Source organism: Oncorhynchus gorbuscha, linkage group LG16 (assembly GCF_021184085.1).
Source record: "Oncorhynchus gorbuscha isolate QuinsamMale2020 ecotype Even-year linkage group LG16, OgorEven_v1.0, whole genome shotgun sequence".
In the NCBI taxonomy this organism is placed as follows: Eukaryota; Metazoa; Chordata; class Actinopteri; order Salmoniformes; family Salmonidae; genus Oncorhynchus; species Oncorhynchus gorbuscha.
In genome coordinates this window covers 84,382,062-84,405,290 of record NC_060188.1, presented here as the reverse complement: position 1 = coordinate 84,405,290, position 23,229 = coordinate 84,382,062, and the positions used below count along the sequence as shown (strand labels likewise).

Genomic DNA, 23,229 nt, shown 5'->3' with positions numbered 1-23,229 from the left:
TAGGACAGAGGAAAGGAAAGCAGAGATAGAAACAGACTTATTTTAGAGGTGTGGGCACTGAAACTATCCTGGATTACATTTAGTTAGTGGACAGAGGGGAAAGCAGAGCAGACTTACTTTAGGGCAGTAAATCCAGCCTGGATTACAGTTAGTATGAGTTAGTTAGTAGGACAAACATCCTTATTTAAACTGAATCCCCTGGATTACAGTTAGTAAGTTATGCTGCACAGACTTACTTTAGCCCAGCCTGATTACAGTTAGTATGAGTTAGTTAGTAGGACAGAGGAAAGGAAAGCAGAATAGAAACAGACTTAACTTTTGTGGGCACTGAAACTATCCTGGATTACAGTTAGTTAGTAGGACAGAGGAAAGGAAAGCAGAGATAGAAACAGACTTTTTAGAGGTGTGGGCACTAAATCCAGCCTGGAAAGAGGAAAGGAAAGCAGAGATTTACTTTAGAGGTGTGGGCACTGAAACTATCCTGGATTACATTTAGTTAGTAGGACAGAGGAAAGGAAAGCAGAGATAGAAACAGACTTATTTTAGAGGTGTGGGCACTGAAACTATCCTGGATTACAGTTAGTATGAGTTAGTTAGTAGGACAGAGGAAAGGAAAGCAGAGATAGAAACAGACTTACTTTAGAGGTGTGGGCACTAAATCCAGCCTGGATTACAGTTAGTATGAGTTAGTTAGTAGGACAGAGGAAAGGAAAGCAGAGATAGAAACAGACTTACTTTAGAGGTGTGGGCACTAAATCCAGCCTGGATTACAGTTAGTATGAGTTAGTTAGTAGGACAGAGGAAAGGAAAGCAGAGATAGAAACAGACTTACTTTAGAGGTGTGGGCACTAAATCCAGCCTGGATTACAGTTAGTATGAGTTAGTTAGTAGGACAGAGGAAAGGAAAGCAGAGATAGAAACAGACTTACTTTAGAGGTGTGGGCACTGAAACTATCCTGGATTACAGTTAGTTAGTAGGACAGAGGAAAGGAAAGCAGAGATTATTTTAGAGGTGTGGGCAGCCTGGATTACAGTTAGTATGAGTTAGTTAGTAGGACAGAGGAAAGGAAAGCAGAGATAGAAACAGACTTACTTTAGAGGTGTGGGCACTAAATCCAGCCTGGATTACAGTTAGTATGAGTTAGTTAGTAGGACAGAGGAAAGGAAAGCAGAGATAGAAACAGACTTACTTTAGAGGTGTGGGCACTAAATCCAGCCTGGATTACAGTTAGTATGAGTTAGTTAGTAGGACAGAGGAAAGGAAAGCAGAGATAGAAACAGACTTACTTTAGAGGTGTGGGCACTAAATCCAGCCTGGATTACAGTTAGTATGAGTTAGTTAGTAGGACAGAGGAAAGGAAAGCAGAGATAGAAACAGACTTACTTTAGAGGTGTGGGCACTAAATCCAGCCTGGATTACAGTTAGTATGAGTTAGTTAGTAGGACAGAGGAAAGGAAAGCAGAGATAGAAACAGACTTACTTTAGAGGTGTGGGCACTAAATCCAGCCTGGATTACAGTTAGTATGAGTTAGTTAGTAGGACAGAGGAAAGGAAAGCAGAGATAGAAACAGACTTACTTTAGAGGTGTGGGCACTAAATCCAGCCTGGGACATCTCCATTTCAAAAGACGAGGTGTAGTTACCTGACGTTGCTGTGGAAAGGACATTCACATTGATCGGTTATTACATTATTACATAGTCTTCTTATCACAATGGGTATTAAAGACCATGTAGAGATAATATGAATCTGGTCAATTTCTCTGATCAATTTCACCAGTATTTAGATCTGTAGCGAGGGGGAAATCTAGTGTAGAGGTTAGCATTGCTACTGCCTTCCTGAGGCTTCAAGTACTGTCGCCCTGACCCAGAAATGCCTTAGCTTTTTGGGTCAGTAGTATTGATGGTGCTTATTGAATGATGATCTGCTATAGTGAGTAGGTGAGAATAACCACTGCCATTTTTATCACCGAGTTCAAAGAGAATGTGATTAATGAGGGAGTCATCCTACCCTCCAAGGCAAAGATCCTGCTGCCCAGGGCGTCTACGATGTTCAGCAAGGCAAACTCATCCGACACGTTGAAGAAGTGATCTCCCACAGGATCGCTGGAGATCGACTGGATCTCCTCAATGAATTTCTTCACCTCCTTGAGGCTTCTGTTGTTCCTGTTGTAATCACCAAGCACCTAAAAAGAAAAAATATGTTTTATTTATCTAAACCTTTATTTATTTATTTATCCTACATTTTCAATGACGATATCAAGTCTGAGAAACAGTACTTAATATATACTGAGTATACAAAACATTAAGAACACCTGCTCTTTCCATGACAGACTGACCAGGTGAATCCAGGTGAAAGCTATGATTGCTATGACATGACAGACTGACCAAGTGAATCCAGATGAAAGCTATGATCGCTTATTGATGTCACTTGTTAAATCCACCAATCAGTGTAGATGAAGGGAAGGAGGCAGGTTAAAGAAGGATTTCTTAGCCTTGAGACAATTGAGTCATGGATTGTGTATGTGTGCAAATCAGAGGGTGAATGGGCAAGACAAAATATTTAAGTGTCTTTAAACGAGGTATGGTATTTTTTGATGTATTTAACCTTTATTTAATTAGGCAAGTCAGTTAAGAACAAATTCTTATTTACGATGACGGCCTACACCGGCCAAACCCAGACAACACTGAGCTAATTGTGTGCCGCCCTATGGAACTCCCAATCATGACCGGTTGTGATACAGTCTGGATTCTAACCAGGGTGTATGTAGTGATGCCTCTAGCACTGAGATGCAGTTCCTTAGACCGCTGCGCTACTCGGGAGCCCATTCGGGTATAAGGTCCAGTCGCACCAGTTTGTGTCAAGAACTGAAGCGCTGCTGTTTTTCACACTCAACAGTCTCCTGTGTGTATCAAGAATGGTCCACCACCCAAAGGATATTCCTGTGGAACACTTGTAGAGTCCATGCCCTGGTGAACTGAGGCTGTTCTGAGGGCAAAAGGAGGGGGGTGCTACTCAATGTTAGGAAGGTGTTCGTAATGTTTGGTATATTCAGTGTACAGCATGTGGTCCATGTAAGAAACAAAACCTGAACCCATAACCCTGGTCCTGCCTCGGCTGGAAAATTCCCAGTTAGAGGATTCCCTTCCTGCTTATTCTCTCCTGATTCCAAGAAGCATCCAACCAGGATTTCTGGAAAACTTGGGCATTTTGGGAAAGTTGTGCAACCCTTATCCTGCCTGCACCAAGCTAGCGAACCATCTAACCTCGGTGAAAGGACCTGGATGTGAGCTTGTCCAAACTAAAAGGTCTGTTACAGCTCTGCTCTCACTGAGGTGAGGAATACGATGGATGAGGTATTGTGGTTATTGAGGTATTATGGCCTTACACTTTTGAGATGGCCTCATACTCACAGCGATACCGAACCTCTCGATATCGTCCTCCTCACATTCTTTGATGACCTTGTCGAGGTTATAAAAGTCATGTGACTCTCCGTCCGTCACAATTATCATAACCTTCTTGACCCCCGGCCGCGCCCCTCGCTCCACAGTGAAGGCCTCTTTCCTGAAGGGACAACAGGGTCGATCAGAGGTCAAATGTCAAAGGTCATGGAATAAGTAGTAGCATCCCTGTGATCATGAGATGTGGAAAATACCATTTTACATCAGATCTAGTAACACAAAGGAAAGAGTGTGTTTCCGCGTTCAGGACACACAAACCATTAGGCATTAGAATATTTAATTTAATTGTATCTCTATGAAGCAAACACCCATTAATTCTAGACATTAAGAGAGAGCAACACCTTGAAAATACTTAGGGGTATAATATAATAATAATAATTATAATATAATTATAATTATAATAATTATAATTATAATAATAGACATGCTTAATTAACTGATAGGAACATTCAACTCAGCTGAACTCAATTCAATTAAGTCTAATTTAAATAAATTGAGCAGGACAAAACTGTACCAGACACCCCTGGTTTACTGTTGTACTGTACCTCGCCGTGTCAATTCCCAGGGCGGTCATAGTCTTGAAACCTGTTTGCTGGGGAAGTTTCGCCACTTTGGCCAGGAGGGATTGAGTGGTATCAAACTGGCTGAGGTTGACATTGTGAGTGACTTTCTCTCCATACGACACAATGCCCACCTGGAACAGAAATATTATATTCAGACAGACTGGCACTCACTCAAATACTCATCTCATCTTACTCACTCTCTTCCCTTCAACCCCCTTTACCCTCATCTCACTCTCTTCCCTTCAACCTCCTTTACCCTCATCTCACTCTGTCCAATTCAACCTCCTTTACCCTCATCTCACTCTTTCCAATTCAACCTCCTTTACCCTCATCTCACTCTCTTCTCTTCAAACTCATCTCACTCTTTCCAATTCAACCTCCTTTACCTTCATCTCACTCTCTTCTCTTCAACCTCATCTCACTCTTTCCAATTCAACCTCCTTTACCCTCATCTCACTCTCTTCCCTTCATCCTCCTTCAACCTCATCTCACTCTTTCCAATTCAACCTCCTTTAGCCTCATCTCACTCTCTCTAATTCAACCTCCTTTTCCCTCATCTAACTCTTCCGTTCAACCTCCTTTACCCTCATCTCACTCTCTCTAATTCAACCTCCTTTTCCCTCATCTAACTCTCTCTAATTCAACCTCCTTTACCCTCATCTCACTCTCTCTAATTCAACCTCCTTTTCCCTCATCTAACTCTCTCCAATTCAACCTCCTTTTCCCTCATCTAACTCTCTCTAATTCAACCTCCTTTTCCCTCATCTAACTCTCTCTAATTCAACCTCCTTTACCCTCATCTCACTCTCTCTAATTCAACCTCCTTTTCCCTCATCTAACTCTTCCGTTCAACCTCCTTTACCCTCATCTCACTCTCTTCCCTTCATCCTCCTTTACCCTCATCTCACTCTCTTCTCTTCAACCTCATCTCACTCTTTCCAATTCAACCTCCTTTACCCTCATATCACTCTCTCTAATTCATCCTCCTTTACCCTCATCTCACTCTCTCTAATTCAACCTCCTTTACCCACGTCTCACTCTATTCCGTTCAACCTCCTTTACCCTCATCTCACTCTCTTCCCTTCATCCTCCTTCAACCTCATCTCACTCTTTCCAATTCAACCTCCTTTACCCTCATCCCACTCTCTCTAATTTAACCTCCTTTACCCTCATCTCACTCTCTTCCCTTCATCCCCCTTTACCCTCATCTCACTCTCTCTAATTCATCCTCCTTTTCCCTCATCTCACTCTCTTCCCTTCATCCTCCTTTACCCTCATCTCACTCTCTTCCCTTCATCCCCCTTTACCCTCATCTCACTCTCTCTAATTCAACCTCCTTTACCCTCATCTCACTCTCTTCCCTTCAACCTCCTTCATCATCTCACTCTCTTCCCTTTAACCTCCTTTACCCTCATCTCACTCTCTTCCTTCAACCACCTTTAGCCTCATCTCACTCTCTCTAATTCAACCTCCTTTACCCTCATCTCACTCTCTTCCCTTCAACCTCCTTTACCCTCATCTCACTCTGTCCAATTCAACCTCCTTTACCCTCATCTCACTCTTTCCAATTCAACCTCCTTTACCCTCATCTCACTCTCTTCTCTTCAAACTCATCTCACTCTTTCCAATTCAACCTCCTTTACCTTCATCTCACTCTCTTCTCTTCAACCTCATCTCACTCTTTCCAATTCAACCTCCTTTACCCTCATCTCACTCTCTTCCCTTCATCCTCCTTCAACCTCATCTCACTCTTTCCAATTCAACCTCCTTTAGCCTCATCTCACTCTCTCTAATTCAACCTCCTTTTCCCTCATCTAACTCTTCCGTTCAACCTCCTTTACCCTCATCTCACTCTCTCTAATTCAACCTCCTTTTCCCTCATCTAACTTCTCTAATTCAACCTCCTTTACCCTCATCTCACTCTCTCTAATTCAACCTCCTTTTCCCTCATCTAACTCTCTTTCAACCTCCTTTTCCCTCATCTAACTCTCTCTAATTCAACCTCCTTTTCCCTCATCTAACTCAATTCAACCTCCTTTACCCTCATCTCACTCTCTAATTCAACCTCCTTTTCCCTCATCTAACTCTTCCGTTCAACCTCCTTTACCCTCATCTCACTCTCTTCCCTTCATCCTCCTTTACCCTCATCTCACTCTCTTCTCTTCAACCTCATCTCACTCTTTCCAATTCAACCTCCTTTACCCTCATATCACTCTCTCTAATTCATCCTCCTTTACCCTCATCTCACTCTCTCTAATTCAACCTCCTTTACCCACGTCTCACTCTATTCCGTTCAACCTCCTTTACCCTCATCTCACTCTCTTCCCTTCATCCTCCTTCAACCTCATCTCACTCTTTCCAATTCAACCTCCTTTACCCTCATCCCACTCTCTCCTCCTTTACCCTCATCTCACTCTCTTCCCTTCATCCCCTTTTACCCTCATCTCACTCTCTCTAATTCATCCTCCTTTTCCCTCATCTCACTCTCTTCCCTTCATCCTCCTTTACCCTCATCTCACTCTCTTCCCTTCATCCCCCTTTACCCTCATCTCACTCTCTCTAATTCAACCTCCTTTACCCTCATCTCACTCTCTTCCCTTCAACCTCCTTCACCCTCATCTCACTCTCTTCCCTTTAACCTCCTTTACCCTCATCTCACTCTCTTCCCTTCAACCACCTTTAGCCTCATCTCACTCTCTCTAATTCAACCTCCTTTACCCTCATCTCACTCTCTTCCCTTCAACCTCCTTTACCCTCATCTCACTCTCTTCCCTTCAACCTCCTTTACCCACATCTCACTCTCTTCCCTTCATCCCCCTTTACCCTCATCTCACTCTCTTCCCTTCAACCTCCTTTACCCACATCACACTCTCTTCCGTTCAACCTCCTTTACCCTCATCTCACTCTCTTCTCTTCAACCTCATTTACCCTCATCTCACTCTCTCTAATTCATCCTCCTTTTCCCTCATCTCACTCTCTTCCCTTCATCCTCCTTTACCCTCATCTCACTCTCTTCCCTTCATCCCCTTTACCCTCATCTCACTCTCTCTAATTCAACCTCCTTTACCCTCATCTCACTCTCTTCCCTTCAACCTCCTTCACCCTCATCTCACTCTCTTCCCTTTAACCTCCTTTACCCTCATCTCACTCTCTTCCCTTCAACCACCTTTAGCCTCATCTCACTCTCTCTAATTCAACCTCCTTTACCCTCATCTCACTCTCTTCCCTTCAACCTCCTTTAGCCTCATCTCACTCTCTCTAATTCAACCTCCTTTACCCTCATCTCACTCTCTTCCCTTCATACTCCTTTACCCTCATCTCACTCTCTTCCCTTCAACCTCCTTTACCCTCATCTCACTCTCTTCCCTTCAACCTCCTTTACCCTCATCTCACTCTCTTCCCTTCAACCTCCTTTACCCACATCTCACTCTCTTCCCTTCATCCCCCTTTACCCTCATCTCACTCTCTTCCCTTCAACCTCCTTTACCCACATCACACTCTCTTCCGTTCAACCTCCTTTACCCTCATCTCACTCTCTTCTCTTCAACCTCATTTACCCTCATCTCACTCTCTTCCCTTCAACCTCCTTTACCCTCATCTCACTCTCTTCCCTTCAACCTCCTTTACCCTCATCTCACTCTCTCTAATTCAACCTTCTTTACCCTCATCTCACTCTCTTCCCTTCAACCTCCTTTACCCACATCTCACTCTCTTCCGTTCAACCTCCTTTACCCTCATCTCACTCTCTTCTCTTCAACCTCATTTACCCTCATCTCACTCTCTTCCCTTCAACCTCCTTTACCCTCATCTCACTCTCTTCCCTTCAACCTCCTTTACCCTCATCTCACTCTCTCTAATTCAACCTCCTTTACCCACATCTCACTCTCTCCAAATCCCTCTTTTCTAACTGTCCCTTCCTGTGACACACTCCAATGCTCCGAGACAGTCTGGTAAGGGAGGATATGTGGTTTGGTCTGGTGATTCTAATGTGATGTCATTCTCTTTTTAAAGCAGGGAGGATACTTATCCGGCTATGGAATATGTGATCTACAAAGGGAGAACTTCATAGGACAATATTTTCCAGCGCCGCACAGAGGAAAATGGTTATTTCACCATTAAACTAAACCACTGTGAACCAGCTCCTCTCCAGAGTCTGGGGTATTCTGAAGAGGAATCTCGACATAATGCCCTTGGACATTAAACTATTAACAGTATGGATGATGATTTAACAGTGGTTATTGTGAGACTAATGAACAATGACTGTAATGAATAGTTTAATAATCATAGAACTCAAAAGCAAGACGGTGACATACTACGCTGTTAAATAATGAGAAGATAGTGAATTGCATCAGTAGAACGTGACGACCCAGTTTATCAGCAGAACGTGACGACCCAGTTTATCAGTAGAACGTGACGACCCAGTTTATCAGTAGAATGTGACGACCCAGTTTATCAGTAGAATATGACGACCCAGTTTATCAGTGGAATGTGACGACCCAGTTTATCAGCAGATTGTGACGACCCAGTTTATCAGTGGAATGTGACGACCCAGTTTATCAGTAGAATGTGACGACCCAGTTCATCAGTAGAATATGACGACCCAGTTTATCAGTAGAATGTGACGACCCAGTTTATCAGTAGAATATGACGACCCAGTTTATCAGCAGATTGTGACGACCCAGTTTATCAGTAGAATGTGATGACCCAGTTTATCAGTAGAATATGACGACCCAGTTTATCAGCAGATTGTGACGACCCAGTTTATCAGTAGAATATGACGACCCAGTTTATCAGCAGATTGTGACGACCCAGTTTATCAGTAGAATGTGATGACCCAGTTTATCAGTAGAATATGACGACCCAGTTTATCAGCATAATGTGACGACCCAGTTTATCAGTGGAATGTGACGACCCAGTTTATCAGTAGAACGTGACGACCCAGTTTATCAGTAGAATGTGATGACCCAGTTTATCAGTAGAATGTGACGACCCAGTTTATCAGTAGAATGTGACGACCCAGTTTATCAGTAGAATATGACGACCCAGTTTATCAGTAGAATATGACGACCGAGTTTATCAGTAGAATATGACGACCCAGTTTATCAGTAGAATGTGATGACCCAGTTTATCAGTAGAATGTGATGACCCAGTTTATCAGTAGAATATGACGACCCAGTTTATCAGCAGAATGTGACGACCCAGTTTATCAGCAGAATGTGACGACCCAGTTTATCAGTAGAACGTGACGACCCAGTTTATCAGCAGAACGTGACGACCCAGTTTATCAGCAGAATGTGACGACCCAGTTTATCAGTAGAATATGACGACCCAGTTTATCAGCAGAATGTGACGACCCAGTTTATCAGCAGAATGTGACGACCCAGTTTATCAGTAGAATGTGACGACCCAGTTTATCAGTAGAACGTGACGACCCAGTTTATCAGCAGAACGTGACGACCCAGTTTATCAGCAGAATGTGACGACCCAGTTTATCAGTAGAATATGACGACCCAGTTTATCAGCAGAATGTGACGACCCAGTTTATCAGCAGAATGTGACGACCCAGTTTATCAGCAGAATGTGACGACCCAGTTTATCAGTAGAACGTGACGACCCAGTTTATCAGTAGAACGTGATGACCCAGTTCATCAGTGGAATGTGACGACCCAGTTTATCAGTGGAATGTGACGACCCAGTTTATCAGTGGAATGTGACAACCCAGTTTATCAGTAGAATGTGATGACCCAGTTTATCAGTAGAATGTGATGACCCAGTTTATGAGGTTAATGAGCTGGTTGTTTCTTTATATCTTCTCTATTTCTGTCCTCTATTCTCCATTCTATCCTCTATCCCAACCTTCTATCCCTCTGTTCTCCATTCTATCCTCTATCCCAACCTTCTATTAATCTATTTTCTATTCTATCCTCTAACCAAACCTTCTATTCCTATTTTCTCTATTCAATCCTCTATCCCAACCTTCTATTCCTCTATTCTCTATTCTATCCTCTATCCCAACCTTCTATTAATCTATTCTCTATTCTACCCTCTATCCCAACCTTCTATTCCTCTATTCTCTATTATATCCTCTAACCAAACCTTATATCCATCTATTCTCTATTCTATCCTCTATCCTAACCTTCTATCCCTCTATTCTCTATTCTACCCTCTATCCCAACCTTCTATTCCTCTATTCTCTATTATATCCTCTAACCAAACCTTCTATCCCTCTATTCTCTATTCTATCCTCTATCCTAACCTTCTATCCCTCTATTCTCTATTCTACACTCTATCCCAACCTTCTATCCCTCTATTCTCTATTCTACCCCCTAACCCAACCTCCTATTCCTCTATTCTTTACTCTATTCCCCGATCCTAGCCTTCTATCCCTCTCTCATTCATGGGCCAGAGTAGTTGATACTGGGTTCTTACAGGGTTCTTTGATGAAGATGTTCTACCTGTCTGGAATCATAAATGGTTCTCCTACAGTGTCAACGTGGACCTTCATCTAAGGTGTTACCCATGTGTTCTAGTGTACTGAAAGGAGAAATCACCTGGGACAGTTTAGCTCCAATTTCGATATTCTTCAGAAACTTGACCAGGAAATCAATGATGCTGGTCCAGGGCCAGATACTGTTGGAGCCGTCAAGAACCATGACAATGTCAAGCTCTTTGGCACACTCTGTAATGGGGCAGTTATTATTGGTGTAACACAACCAATATACAGTATCACATATCACATACAATGTAGAAGTCCTCTTAAAGAGGTTGCAAATTTTTGCAGCTTTTTTTTGCAGCTTTTGTTAAAAATTGCGCGAAATTTCAACGTCCTGCTACTCATGCCAGGAATATAGTATATGCATATGATTAATATGTGTGGATAGAAAACACTCTGCAGGTTATAAAACTGGTTAAATCATGTCTGCGACTATAACAGAACGTGTGTAGGAGGCAAAATCCCAAGGAAAACTGTTCACAAAAAAACCCCAAAAAATATCCCTCTGCCAGTCTCTGTATTGTCTATGGCAAGGGAAAATAGATAGGGTCCAGTTTACAGTTCCTACAGCTTCCACACGATGTCGCCAGTATTGGCAATTGGGTTGAAGTTAATCCTTGGTGAAATGAGAAATAGGCACTTCCTGTCGTCGAGTACACCGGAGGAAGTTATGAAAGGGAGAATATGGACCATGATTTCAAGACTTGCTGCTATTGAATACAGATCGCCCGTGATCAATTTGATCGATTATTAACATTTACTAATACCTAAAGTTGGATTACAAAAGTAGTTTGAAGTGTTTTGTCAAAGTTTATAGGCAACTTTTTTAATTTAAAAAAATGACGTTGCGTTTTGTAAAGCAGTTTTTTCCTGGATCAGACAGGCTTCATAAATGGACATTTTGGGTATACATGGACGGATTTAATTAAAAAAAGACCCAATTGTGATGTTTATGGGACATATAGGAGTGCCAACAAAGAAGCTCGTCAAAGGTAATGAATGTTTTATATTTTATTTCTGCGTTTTGTTTAGCGCCGGCTACGCTAATTATTTTATTTACGTCCCCTTTGGGTATTTCGGGGGTTGCATGCTATCAGATAATAGCTTCTCATGCTTTCGCCGAAAAGCATTTTAACCTCTTACGTCCACCCGACACGCAGGCGTCCCATCTAGACATCTGGAAATGCAAATGCACTACGCTAAATGCTAATAGCACTCGTTAAAACTCAAACGTTCATTAAAACACACATGCAGGGTACTGAATTAAAGCTACACCTGTTGTGAATCCAGCCAACAAGTCAGATTTTTAAAATGCTTTTTGGCGAAAGCATGAGAAGCTATTATCTGATAGCATGCAACACCCCAAAAGACCCGCAGGGGACGTAAACAAAATAATTAGCATAGTCGGCGCTACACAAAACGCAGAAATAAAATATAAAACATTCATTACCTTTGACGATCTTCTTTGTTGGCACTCCTAGATGTCCCATAAACATCACTATTGGGTCTTTTTTTCGATTAAATCGGTCCATATATAGCCTAGATATCGATCTATGAAGACAGAAAAAACAGTGTTTTATAACGCAACGTCATTTTTTTCAATGAAAAAAGTTGAGACGATAAACTTTCACAAAACACTTCGAAATACTTTTGTAATGCATCTTTAGGTATTAGTAAACGTTAATAATCTATCAAATTGATCACGGGGCGATGTATATTCAATAGCTTCACGTCTTGAAACCATGTCCGGATGTATCTCAACCAAAACATCCTGTCGGAGACCGGAAGGAATGGGCTGTCTCTTGTTCGTTTGACCAAGAAACAAAGCCCAGGCAAATGACAAGACTGGTGACATCGTGTGGAAGCTGTAGGAATTGCAATCTCGGCTCCAGGTAATGGGGTTTCCATTCAACAATACATGCAAGTGGCGCATTAATATATTTTCAAATTTTCAGTGATCAGATTTTCCTGCGCTTTTCGATGAAACGCACGTTCTGTTATAGTCACAGCCGTGATCTAACCAGTTTTAGAAACGTCTGAATATTTTCTATCCACACATACTAATCATATGCATATACTATATTCCTGGCATGAGTAGCAGGGCGCTGAAATGCTGCGCGATTTTTAACAGAATGTTCGAAAAAGTAGGGGGTAGGATCAACAGGTTAAAAATCTGACATGTTGGCTAGATTCACAACGAGTGTAGCTTTAATTGAGTACCCTGCATGTGTGTTTTAATGAAAGTTTGAGTTGTATCGAGTACTATTAGTTGTCACTCTGACATTTCCGCTGATGTTGATCCCTGTACAGGGACAGCAGCCATAAGAAGTTTTTAAAGAACATTACATGTGTGTTTTGTACATTATTGTTTAAACTATAGTTGACAACAGTTTTGACAATAAATGCATTAAATAGTTGGCTTGGGCTGTGAAGAGAGGTGGAGAGAGGTAGAGAGAGGTGGAGAGAGGACGAGAGAGGAGGAGAGAGGTGGAGAGAGGAGGAGTGAGGTGGAGAGAGGTGGAGAGGAGGAGTGAGGTAGAGAGAGGTGAAGAGAAGGTGGAGAGAGGAGGATTGAGGTGGAGAGAGGAGGATTGAGGTGGAGAGAGGAGGAGAGGTGGAGAGAGGAGAGAGGTGGAGAGAGGTAGAGAGAGGTGGAGAGAGGAGATAGGTGGAGAGAGGAGATAGGTGGAGAGTGGTGGAGAGAGGAGGAGTGAGGTAGAGAGAGGTGGAGAGAGGTGGAGAGAGAAGGAGAGAGGTGGAGAGAGGAGGAGTGAGGTGGAGAGAGGTGGAGAGGAGGAGTGAGGTAGAGAGGTGAAGAGAGGTGGAGAGAGGAGGATTGAGGTGGAGAGAGGAGAGAGGTGGAGAGAGGTAGAGAGAGGTGGAGAGAGGAGATAGGTGGAGAGAGGAGATAGGTGGAGAGTGGTGGAGAGAGGAGGATTGAGGTGGAGAGAGGAGGAGAGGTGGAGAGAGGAGGATTGAGGTGGAGAGAGGAGGATTGAGGTGGAGAGGGAGGAGAGGTGGAGAGAGGAGAGAGGTGGAGAGAGGTAGAGAGAGGTGGAGAGAGGAGATAGGTGGAGAGAGGAGATAGGTGGAGAGTGGTGGAGAGAGGAGGAGTGAGGTAGAGAGAGGTGGAGAGAGGTGGAGAGAGAAGGAGAGAGGTGGAGAGAGGAGGAGTGAGGTGGAGAGAGGTGGAGAGGAGGAGTGAGGTAGAGAGGTGAAGAGAGGTGGAGAGAGGAGGATTGAGGTGGAGAGAGGAGAGAGGTGGAGAGAGGTAGAGAGAGGTGGAGAGAGGAGATAGGTGGAGAGAGGAGATAGGTGGAGAGTGGTGGAGAGAGGAGGATTGAGGTGGAGAGAGGAGGAGAGGTGGAGAGAGGAGAGAGGTGGAGAGAGGTAGAGAGAGGTGGAGAGAGGAGATAGGTGGAGAGAGGAGATAGGTGGAGAGTGGTGGAGAGAGGAGGAGTGAGGTGGAGAGAGGAGGAGAGAGGAGGAGTGAGGTGAAGAGAGGGAGAATGCTACAACACAGCTCTCCCATCTAGTCCCTCTAAGACCTGTACAAATATGTTTTACTTATATTTTAAAAGTAATGTAATGGACATGCCTTTTAAGTGGTATGCTGGTATGGATATTGAAACACATTCACAGGCTACATTAGAACCCACTTAGAATTCATGTCCATTACTGTGCCTAAAACTACAGAGTGGTGAGGAGCTGTGGAGTTCACTGTGGAGTTCACTGTGGAGTTCACTGTGGAGTTCACTGTTCTGTTTACCTTCACTCACTGATCCCTCAGTGTGGAGAGAAGACAGAGATGACAACTCACTAAACTCGGTCCTAACTTGGGCATGCATGGGGGAGTTGAGAGACTGGACAGTAGTTTACGCTAAGCGGAATGTTCTTATGTACACAAGTGATGTCTCTCTCTGGCCACGTGGCTCTGAGGTATGGGAATGGAGGAATGGAGAGTGTTGGGGTGGGGTGGAGAGAGATGGTGAGTAGAGGTTTGAGGGATAGTGTTTCTCTGGTCTGTGTTTTATTTATAATTTTTTATTGAACCTTTATTTAACTAGACAAGTCAGTTAAAAACTCATTCTTATTTACAATGACGGCCTACCAAAAGGAAAAAGGCCTCCTGTACGGTGGCCTGACATAGAATTCCTCACAATCAAATGTCGACCGCATTATCTACCAAGGGAATTCTCTTCGATTATAATCACAGCCGTATATATTCCCCCCCAAGCAGACACATCGATGGCCCTGAACTTTATTTGACTCTTTGCAAACTGGAAACCACATATCCTGAGGCTGCATTCATTGTAGCTGGGGATTTTAACAAGGCTAATCTGAAAACAAGACTCCCTAAATTGTAGCAGCATATCGATTGCGCAACCAGGGTTGGTAAAACCAACAATATTAAAATGTGTTCTGTGTTCTGTGCCTTGGGGTGGAGGGACGTTGAGAGGATTTTGAGAGGAATAGGGGGTGTAGCAGCAAGGTTGCTCAAGATTGACTTCGAAATTAGACGTACTAAGGACATTGGGAGATGCCTTCAAAACCCGCCACTAGGGGCAGCGTTGAGCGCGATGCAATTACCATCAAGTAGGCTTGGGTTTTGCTAGGGTGCTGCGGATCAGGATGGCGGATGGGTGTAAGCCGCGAACTCCAGCTCTGAGGGTCATGTGTTTAATAACCCTAACCCAATCCCAAACCTTAACCATTAACTTAACCAATTGGAATGAATGCCTAAACTTAACAGTGTAGTTGTTTCTGTGTGTAAAGGGAGGAGTGTGAGGGGTACTGTCATCTAGCTAGAGGTAGGGTGAACTTGTACCTTGCACAGCCGGGGCGATGGAGTTGAGCACCTGGAAGGTTGAGCTGACATTGGTACAGACCCCAGAGATGTATGTCTGCTGACCACACATGTAGCCATACTGTGGACCACAGGCCTGGAAGACAAGAGCACACACGTGCGCACACACACACTTGTCACGGCTGGATCTGAAACAGGGTTTGCCACAGGCAAAACCTTAACTCTTAGCCCAATAGGAAATGCACACAAACACACACACCGGGTTAAGGTGTTTAATTTGGACTCAAAGTAACTGTCTCTCTGAAGTACATGATCTGATTGGTTAAGAAGACTCTCTATTCAACAGTCCTTATATGAGCAGTGAGGTATAAGCCCAGTAAAAAGGCAGAGAGGAAAGTTCTGGTCAGACCCGGGCCTTGTAATTAATCTCTTATAATGTCATTATTATAAATACTCAGACCCATTCATTGAGAGAGAGAGAGAGAGAGAGAGAGAGAGAGAGAGAGAGAGAGAGAGAGAGAGAGAGAGAGAGAGAGAGAGAGAGAGAGAGAGAGAGAGAGAGAGAGAGAGAGAGAGAGAGAGAGAGAGAGAGAGAGAGAGATGGGGGTCTGCAATTGCAAACAATATTTGGAAAATGGAATTACTTTAAATACTATAACTCTTCCAGATTATGTCCTTAGTGTTTTCCTACAATTTACTCCCCAAGTCCTTCCTACAATTTACTCCCCATATGAGGGATGTAGGAGTTTACAACTCAAACGACGAGTGGTCCGGTTGGAGCGAGTGGTCGCATCTGCACTTCGCTCCCGCGGGTAGTATAACTTTTTAATTATATTTCATTATAGCACAACGGTTTGATTTGTCTAATCTTAGCAATTTCTTCTCAGCTAGCTACATAGCCGTCTTTGTATCAAAGATAATTGCGTAATTATCGTATTTCGCCGTCCTAACGTAGTCTTCACTAGCCAGCTAGCTAACGTCCACTGATTAGCTGCACTGGAGAAACTATTACACTCAACTGAACGACTTGATTAGTGTAGTGTTAGCTAGCTACATAGCTGTCTTTGCTGTCTTCGTATCATCGTATCCAAGATAATTGTGTTGTTTAGGTTTAGAGTGTGTAGTCTTAGAGTGATTATCTTAATTTACCGAGGTTAGCTAGCCAGCTATTTGTCGTCCTTAACGTAGGAGACTCTGCTAGCTAGCCAACAGCTAGCCAACGTCTTCTGAATAGACTCAACAACCCGGTCGCATTCACAGGTAGTATCACATTTTCACTTCATTTCATTACAGTACAACGGTTTGATTTGTTTGATCGTAGCTAGCTACATAGCCGTCTTTGTATCAAAGATAATTGTGTAGTCTAGAGCAATTTTCTAGGTTAGCTAGCCAGCTATTGTCGTTCTTTTAACGCAAGGTAACGTAAACAACACTGCTAGCTAGCCAGCTAGCCCCCGAATAGCAACACTGCAGAAACTATTACACTCAACGGAACGACTTGATTAGTGTAGTGTCAACAACGCACCCACTGCCAGCTGGCCTACTTCAGCAGTACTGTATCATTTTAATAATTTTAGTCAATAAGATTCTTGCTACGTAGCTTAACTTTCTGAACATTCGAGACGTGTAGTCCACTTGTCATTCCAATCTCCTTTGCATTAGCGTAGCCTCTTCTGTAGCCTGTCAACTATGTGTCTGTTTATCCCTGTTCTCTCCTCTCTGCACAGACCATACAAACGCTCCACACCGCGTGGCCGCGGCCACCCTACTCTGGTGGTCCCAGCGCGCACGACCCACGTGGAGTTCCAGGTCTCCGGTAGCCTCTGGAACTGCCAATCTGCGGTCAACAAGGCAGAGTTCATCTCAGCCTATGCCTCCCTCCAGTCCCTCGACTTCTTGGCACTGACGGAAACATGGATCACCACAGACAACACTGCTACTCCTACTGCTCTCTCTTCGTCCGCCCACGTGTTCTCGCACACCCCGAGAGCTTCTGGTCAGCGGGGTGGTGGCACCGGGATCCTCATCTCTCCCAAGTGGTCATTCTCTCTTTCTCCCCTTACCCATCTGTCTATCGCCTCCTTTGAATTCCATGCTGTCACAGTTACTAGCCCTTTCAAGCTTAACATCCTTATCATTTATCGCCCTCCAGGTTCCCTCGGAGAGTTCATCAATGAGCTTGATGCCTTGATAAGCTCCTTTCCTGAGGACGGCTCACCTCTCACAGTTCTGGGCGACTTTAACCTCCCCACGTCTACCTTTGACTCTTTCCTCTCTGCCTCCTTCTTTCCACTCCTCTCCTCTTTTGACCTCACCCTCTCACCTTCCCCCTACTCACAAGGCAGGCAATACGCTCGACCTCATCTTTACTAGATGCTGTTCTTCCACTAACCTCATTGCAACTCCCCTCCAAGTCTCCGACCACTACCTTGTATCCTTTTCCCTCTCGCTCTCATCCAACACCTCCCACACTGCCCCTACTCGGATGGTATCGCGCCGTCCCAACCTTCGCTCTCTCTCCCCCGCTACTCTCTCCTCTTCCATCCTATCATCTCTTCCCTCCGCTCAAACCTTCTCCCACCTATCTCCTGATTCTGCCTCCTCAACCCTCCTCTCCTCCCTCTCTGCATCCCTTGACTCTCTATGTCCCCTATCCTCCAGGCCGGCTCGGTCCTCCCCTCCCGCTCCGTGGCTCGATGACTCATTGCGAGCTCACAGAACAGGGCTCCGGGCAGCCGAGCGGAAATGGAGGAAAACTCGCCTCCCTGCGGACCTGGCATCCTTTCACTCCCTCCTCTCTACATTTTCCTCCTCTGTCTCTGCTGCTAAGGCCACTTTCTACCACGCTAAATTCCAAGCATCTGCCTCTAACCCTAGGAAGCTCTTTGCCACCTTCTCCTCCCTCCTGAATCCTCCTCCCCCCCCCCCTCCTCCCTCTCTGCAGATGACTTCGTCAACCATTTTGAAAAGAAGGTCGACGACATCCGATCCTCGTTTGCTAAGTCAAACGACACCGCTGGTTCTGCTCACACTGCCCTACCCTGTGCTCTGACCTCTTTCTCCCCTCTCTCTCCAGATGAAATCTCGCGTCTTGTGACGGCCGGCCGCCCAACAACCTGCCCGCTTGACCCTATCCCCTCCTCTCTTCTCCAGACCATTTCCGGAGACCTTCTCCCTTACCTCACCTCGCTCATCAACTCATCCCTGACCGCTGGCTACGTCCCTTCCGTCTTCAAGAGAGCGAGAGTTGCACCCCTTCTGAAAAAACCTACACTCGATCCCTCCGATGTCAACAATTACAGACCAGTATCCCTTCTTTCTTTTCTCTCCAAAACTCTTGAACGTGCCGTCCTTGGCCAGCTCTCCCGCTATCTCTCTCTGAATTACCTTCTTGATCCAAATCAGTCAGGTTTCAAGACTAGTCATTCAACTGAGACTGCTCTCCTCTGTATCACGGAGGCGCTCCGTACTGCTAAAGCTAACTCTCTCTCCTCTGCTCTCATCCTTCTAGATCTATCGGCTGCCTTCGATACTGTGAACCATCAGATCCTCCTCTCCACCCTCTCCGAGTTGGGCATCTCCGGCGCGGCCCACGCTTGGATTGCGTCCTACCTGACAGGTCGCTCCTACCAGGTGGCGTGGCGAGAATCTGTCTCCTCACCACGCGCTCTTACCACTGGTGTCCCCCAGGGCTCTGTTCTTGGCCCTCTCCTATTCTCGCTATACACCAAGTCACTTGGCTCTGTCATAACCTCACATGGTCTCTCTTATCATTGCTATGCAGACGACACACAATTAATCTTCTCCTTTCCCCCTTCTGATGACCAGGTGGCGAATCGCATCTCTGCATGTCTGGCAGACATATTAGTGTGGATGACGGATCACCACCTCAAGCTGAACCTCGGCAAGACGGAGCTGCTCTTCCTCCCGGGGAAGGACTGCCCGTTCCATGATCTCGCCATCACGGTTGACAACTCCATTGTGTCCTCCTCCCAGAGCGCCAAGAACCTTGGCGTGATCCTGGACAACACCCTGTCGTTCTCAACCAACATCAAGGCGGTGGCCCGTTCCTGTAGGTTCATGCTCTACAACATCCGCAGAGTACGACCCTGCCTCACACAGGAAGCGGCGCAGGTCCTAATCCAGGCACTTGTCATCTCCCGTCTGGATTACTGCAACTCGCTGTTGGCTGGGCTCCCTGCCTGTGCCATTAAACCCCTTCAACTCATCCAGAACGCCGCAGCCCGTCTGGTGTTCAACCTTCCCAAGTTCTCTCACGTCACCCCGCTCCTCCGTTCTCTCCACTGGCTTCCAGTTGAAGCTCGCATCCGCTACAAGACCATGGTGCTTGCCTACGGAGCTGTGAGGGGAACGGCACCTCAGTACCTCCAGGCTCTGATCAGGCCCTACACCCAAACAAGGGCACTGCGTTCATCCACCTCTGGCCTGCTCGCCTCCCTACCACTGAGGAAGTACAGCTCCCGCTCAGCCCAGTCAAAACTGTTCGCTGCCCTGGCCCCCCAATGGTGGAACAAACTCCCTCACGACGCCAGGACAGCGGAGTCAATCACCACCTTCCGGAGACACCTGAAACCCCACCTCTTTAAGGAATACCTAGGATAGGATAAGTAATCCCTCTCACCCCCCCTTAAGATTTAGATGCACTATTGTAAAGTGACTGTTCCACTGGATGTCATAAGGTGAATGCACCAATTTGTAAGTCGCTCTGGATAAGAGCATCTGCTAAATGACTTAAATGTAAATGTAAATGTAAACCAGTATTGATGAATCTGTTTTGTTTAACAACCGTACATTGTGTGTGATATATATGTCAGCTCTACATACAGTAACAACCGTACAGTGTGTGTGATATATATGTCAGCTCTACATACAGTAACAACCGTACAGTGTGTGTGATATACAGTTGAAGTCGGAAGTTTACATACACTTAGGTTGGAGTCATTAAAACTCGTTTTTCAACCACTCCACAAATTTCTCGTTAAAAAACTATAGTTTTGGCAAGTCGGTTAGGACATCTACTTTGTGCATGACACAAGTAATTTTTACAACAATAGTTTACAGACAGATTATTTCACTTATAATTCACTGTATCGCAATTCAAGTGGGTCAGAAGTTTACATACACTACGTTGACTGTGCCTTTAAACAGCTTGGAAAATTCCAGGCCAAGTGACATCATTTGAGTCAATAGGAGGTGTACCTGTGGATGTATTTCAAGGTCTACCTTCAAACTCAGTGCCTCTTTGCTTGACATCATGGGGAAATTAAAGACCTCAGAAAAAATGGAGACCTCCACAAGTCTGGTTCATCCTTGGGAGCAATTTCCAAACGCCTGAAGATATCACGTTCATCTATACAAACAATAGTACACAAGCATAAACACTATGGGACCGCGCAGTCGTCATACCGCTCAGGAAGGAGACGCGTTCTGTCTGATAGAGATGAACGTAAAAGTGCAAATCAATCCCAGAACAACAGCAAAGGACCTTGTGGTCTGGGTACAAAAGTATCTATATCCACAGTCAAACGAGTCCTACATCAACATAACCTGAAAGGCCACTCAGCAAGGAAGAAGCTACTGCTCCAAAATCGCCATTAAAAGCCAGACTACGGTTTGCAACTGCACATGGGGACAAAGATCATTCTTTTGGAGAAATGTCATCTAGTCTGACGAAACAAAAATAGAACTGTTTGGCCATAATGACCATCGTTATGTTTGGAGGAAAAGGGGGGAGGCTTGCAAGCCGAAGAACACCATCCATCCGTGAAGCACGGGATGGTAGCATCACGTTGTGGGGGTGCTTTGCTGCAGGAGGGACTGGTGCACTTCACAAAATAGATGGCATCCTGAGGAAGGAAAATTATGTGGATATATTGAAGCAACATCCCAAGACATCAGAACTTAAAGCTTGGTCGCAAATGGACACTGACGTCAAGCATACACCCAAAGTTGTGGCAAAATGGCTTAAGGACAACAAAGTCAAGGCCTTGGAGTGGCCATCACAACGCCCTGACCTCAATCCTATAGAAAATGTGTGGGTAGAACTGAAAAAGTGTGTGCAAGCAAGGAGGCCTACAAACCTGACTCAGTTACACCAGCTCTGTCAGGAGGAATGGGCCAAAATTCACCCAACTTATTGTGGACGGCTTGTGGAAGGCTACCCGAAACGTTTGACCCAAGTTAATCAATTTAAAGGCAATGCTACCAAATACTAATACTAAATACTAATGTGAAATAAAAGTTGAAATATATCATTCTCTCTACTATTATTCTGACATTTTGCGTTCTTAAAATAATGTGGTGATCCTAAATGACCTAAGACAGGGTATGTTTTACAAGGATTAAATGTCAGGAATTGTGAAAAACTGAGTTTAAATATTTTTGGCTAATGTGTATGTAAACCTCAGACTTTACCTGTATATGTCATCTCTACATACAGTAACAATTGTACAGTCCACTGGCTCTTGCAGTCCAGGGCTGCCATCTACATTGTCACGTGTCCTCTTACCAGAAAGCCTCCTTGAGGGTTGGTAACCAACGTCGTTCCCATGGTCATGTTTTCCTTGACTTCGTGTAAATTAGGAATTGTTGTGTTTTCTGGGAAAATATGGAATAAACTCAGTGAAAGAAAGAATAAACAGCTGCTCAAATTCCTGTAGAATTTTCCCATAGAAAGAGAGACAGACCACCCCTCAAGCCCCTCTTGAACCCCTCCGGACTTCACTTTTAACAATGTGCACTATTGACATGTAGTTATTTATAGGATCGTTCATTACTTGAGCTATGATCTAACTCTACCGTCTTCATATTTTGTTTTCCAGCATAAATACTGTAGTCTGGTAAGAGCATGACTCTAGCTATGCCAGGGTTGTGAGTTTTGATTCCAGCTGGGGTCACAAATACTCAAATGTATGCATGCTCTCACTGTTGTAAGTCTGTTAGGGTGAACGTGTCTGCTAAATGGTATATCCTCTATGTATAATTACATGTGATCTCTGTCTAGCAGCGTTTTTTAAAGTCATCTCATCAGTAATCATGTAGGCTACCTCTCATTATGTACTTTCTCCCTGTAGGTATTCTCATATTCACATCACATCCAGTGGCTGCAGAACAAAGAAGCCATCAAGCTATAGGACAATACAGCCATTGTAAGACTGACACTGTATATGACCAGATTGTCATGTGGAGGACAGATACCCTTATATCTCTTACAACCTTTAGCAGGTTATACATAAACAATGCATTTTCTACAGATACCAAAACAACAGATAATGTTCATGTTAAATATATAATAAATTATATTATGTATCCCAAATGTAATTGATTAAATTCCATTAAATTGATTTAGTAATCCTAACTAAGGTCAACCCATGGGGCGGTGCACAATTGGCCCAGCGTCGTCCGGGTTAGGTGAGGGTTTGACAGGCGTAGTCTGTCATTGTAAAATAAGAATTTGTTCTTAATTAAGTGACTTTCCTAGTTAACTAAATGTTCAATAAAATAAATAATAAATCTTGCCTGCTGGAAGTGAGTCAGTATCAGGGTTGGGGTCAAATCCATTTAATTTCAGTCAATGGTCAATGAAGTTTCCTTCCTTAATTTACTTTACTGAAATGGAATTGACCCCAACCTTGTTCAGTATTGAGTCAGCGTCATTAGAAGGCCAGAAGCTGAAGCATGAAGCAGTGGAATGGAGTCATATTGGTTATCTGGTTAGTTAATGATAATACAGTTGTGAGTGGATGAGATGAGACATTAAAATCCTGTTTATGTAGTGTCTTCCTGTTCTGCTGTCGTTCTGCTGTGCTTCATGTCCTGTCCAGCACACTGCCAGGGAGGCAGGGAGTCCCAGACCAGACCAGCACACCATACAATATTAGAGGCTA

General features: G+C 44.3%; 1 protein-coding gene across 1 annotated transcript in view; it reads right to left on the bottom strand.

Moving 5' to 3' along the window:
* Positions 1 to 23,229, bottom strand: part of LOC123999725 (integrin alpha-1-like) — a 92,075-nt gene that overhangs the window by 28,516 nt on the left and 40,330 nt on the right. Inside the window, exons 4-10 of the mRNA XM_046305751.1 lie at positions 21,852 to 21,940; positions 15,344 to 15,458; positions 10,574 to 10,701; positions 4,005 to 4,153; positions 3,412 to 3,562; positions 2,009 to 2,183; positions 1,579 to 1,652 (exon numbers count right to left, since the gene is read on the bottom strand). Of these exons, the coding sequence (XP_046161707.1) occupies positions 1,579 to 1,652; positions 2,009 to 2,183; positions 3,412 to 3,562; positions 4,005 to 4,153; positions 10,574 to 10,701; positions 15,344 to 15,458; positions 21,852 to 21,940 (881 nt within the window). The remainder of the gene's footprint in view (positions 1 to 1,578; positions 1,653 to 2,008; positions 2,184 to 3,411; positions 3,563 to 4,004; positions 4,154 to 10,573; positions 10,702 to 15,343; positions 15,459 to 21,851; positions 21,941 to 23,229) is intronic.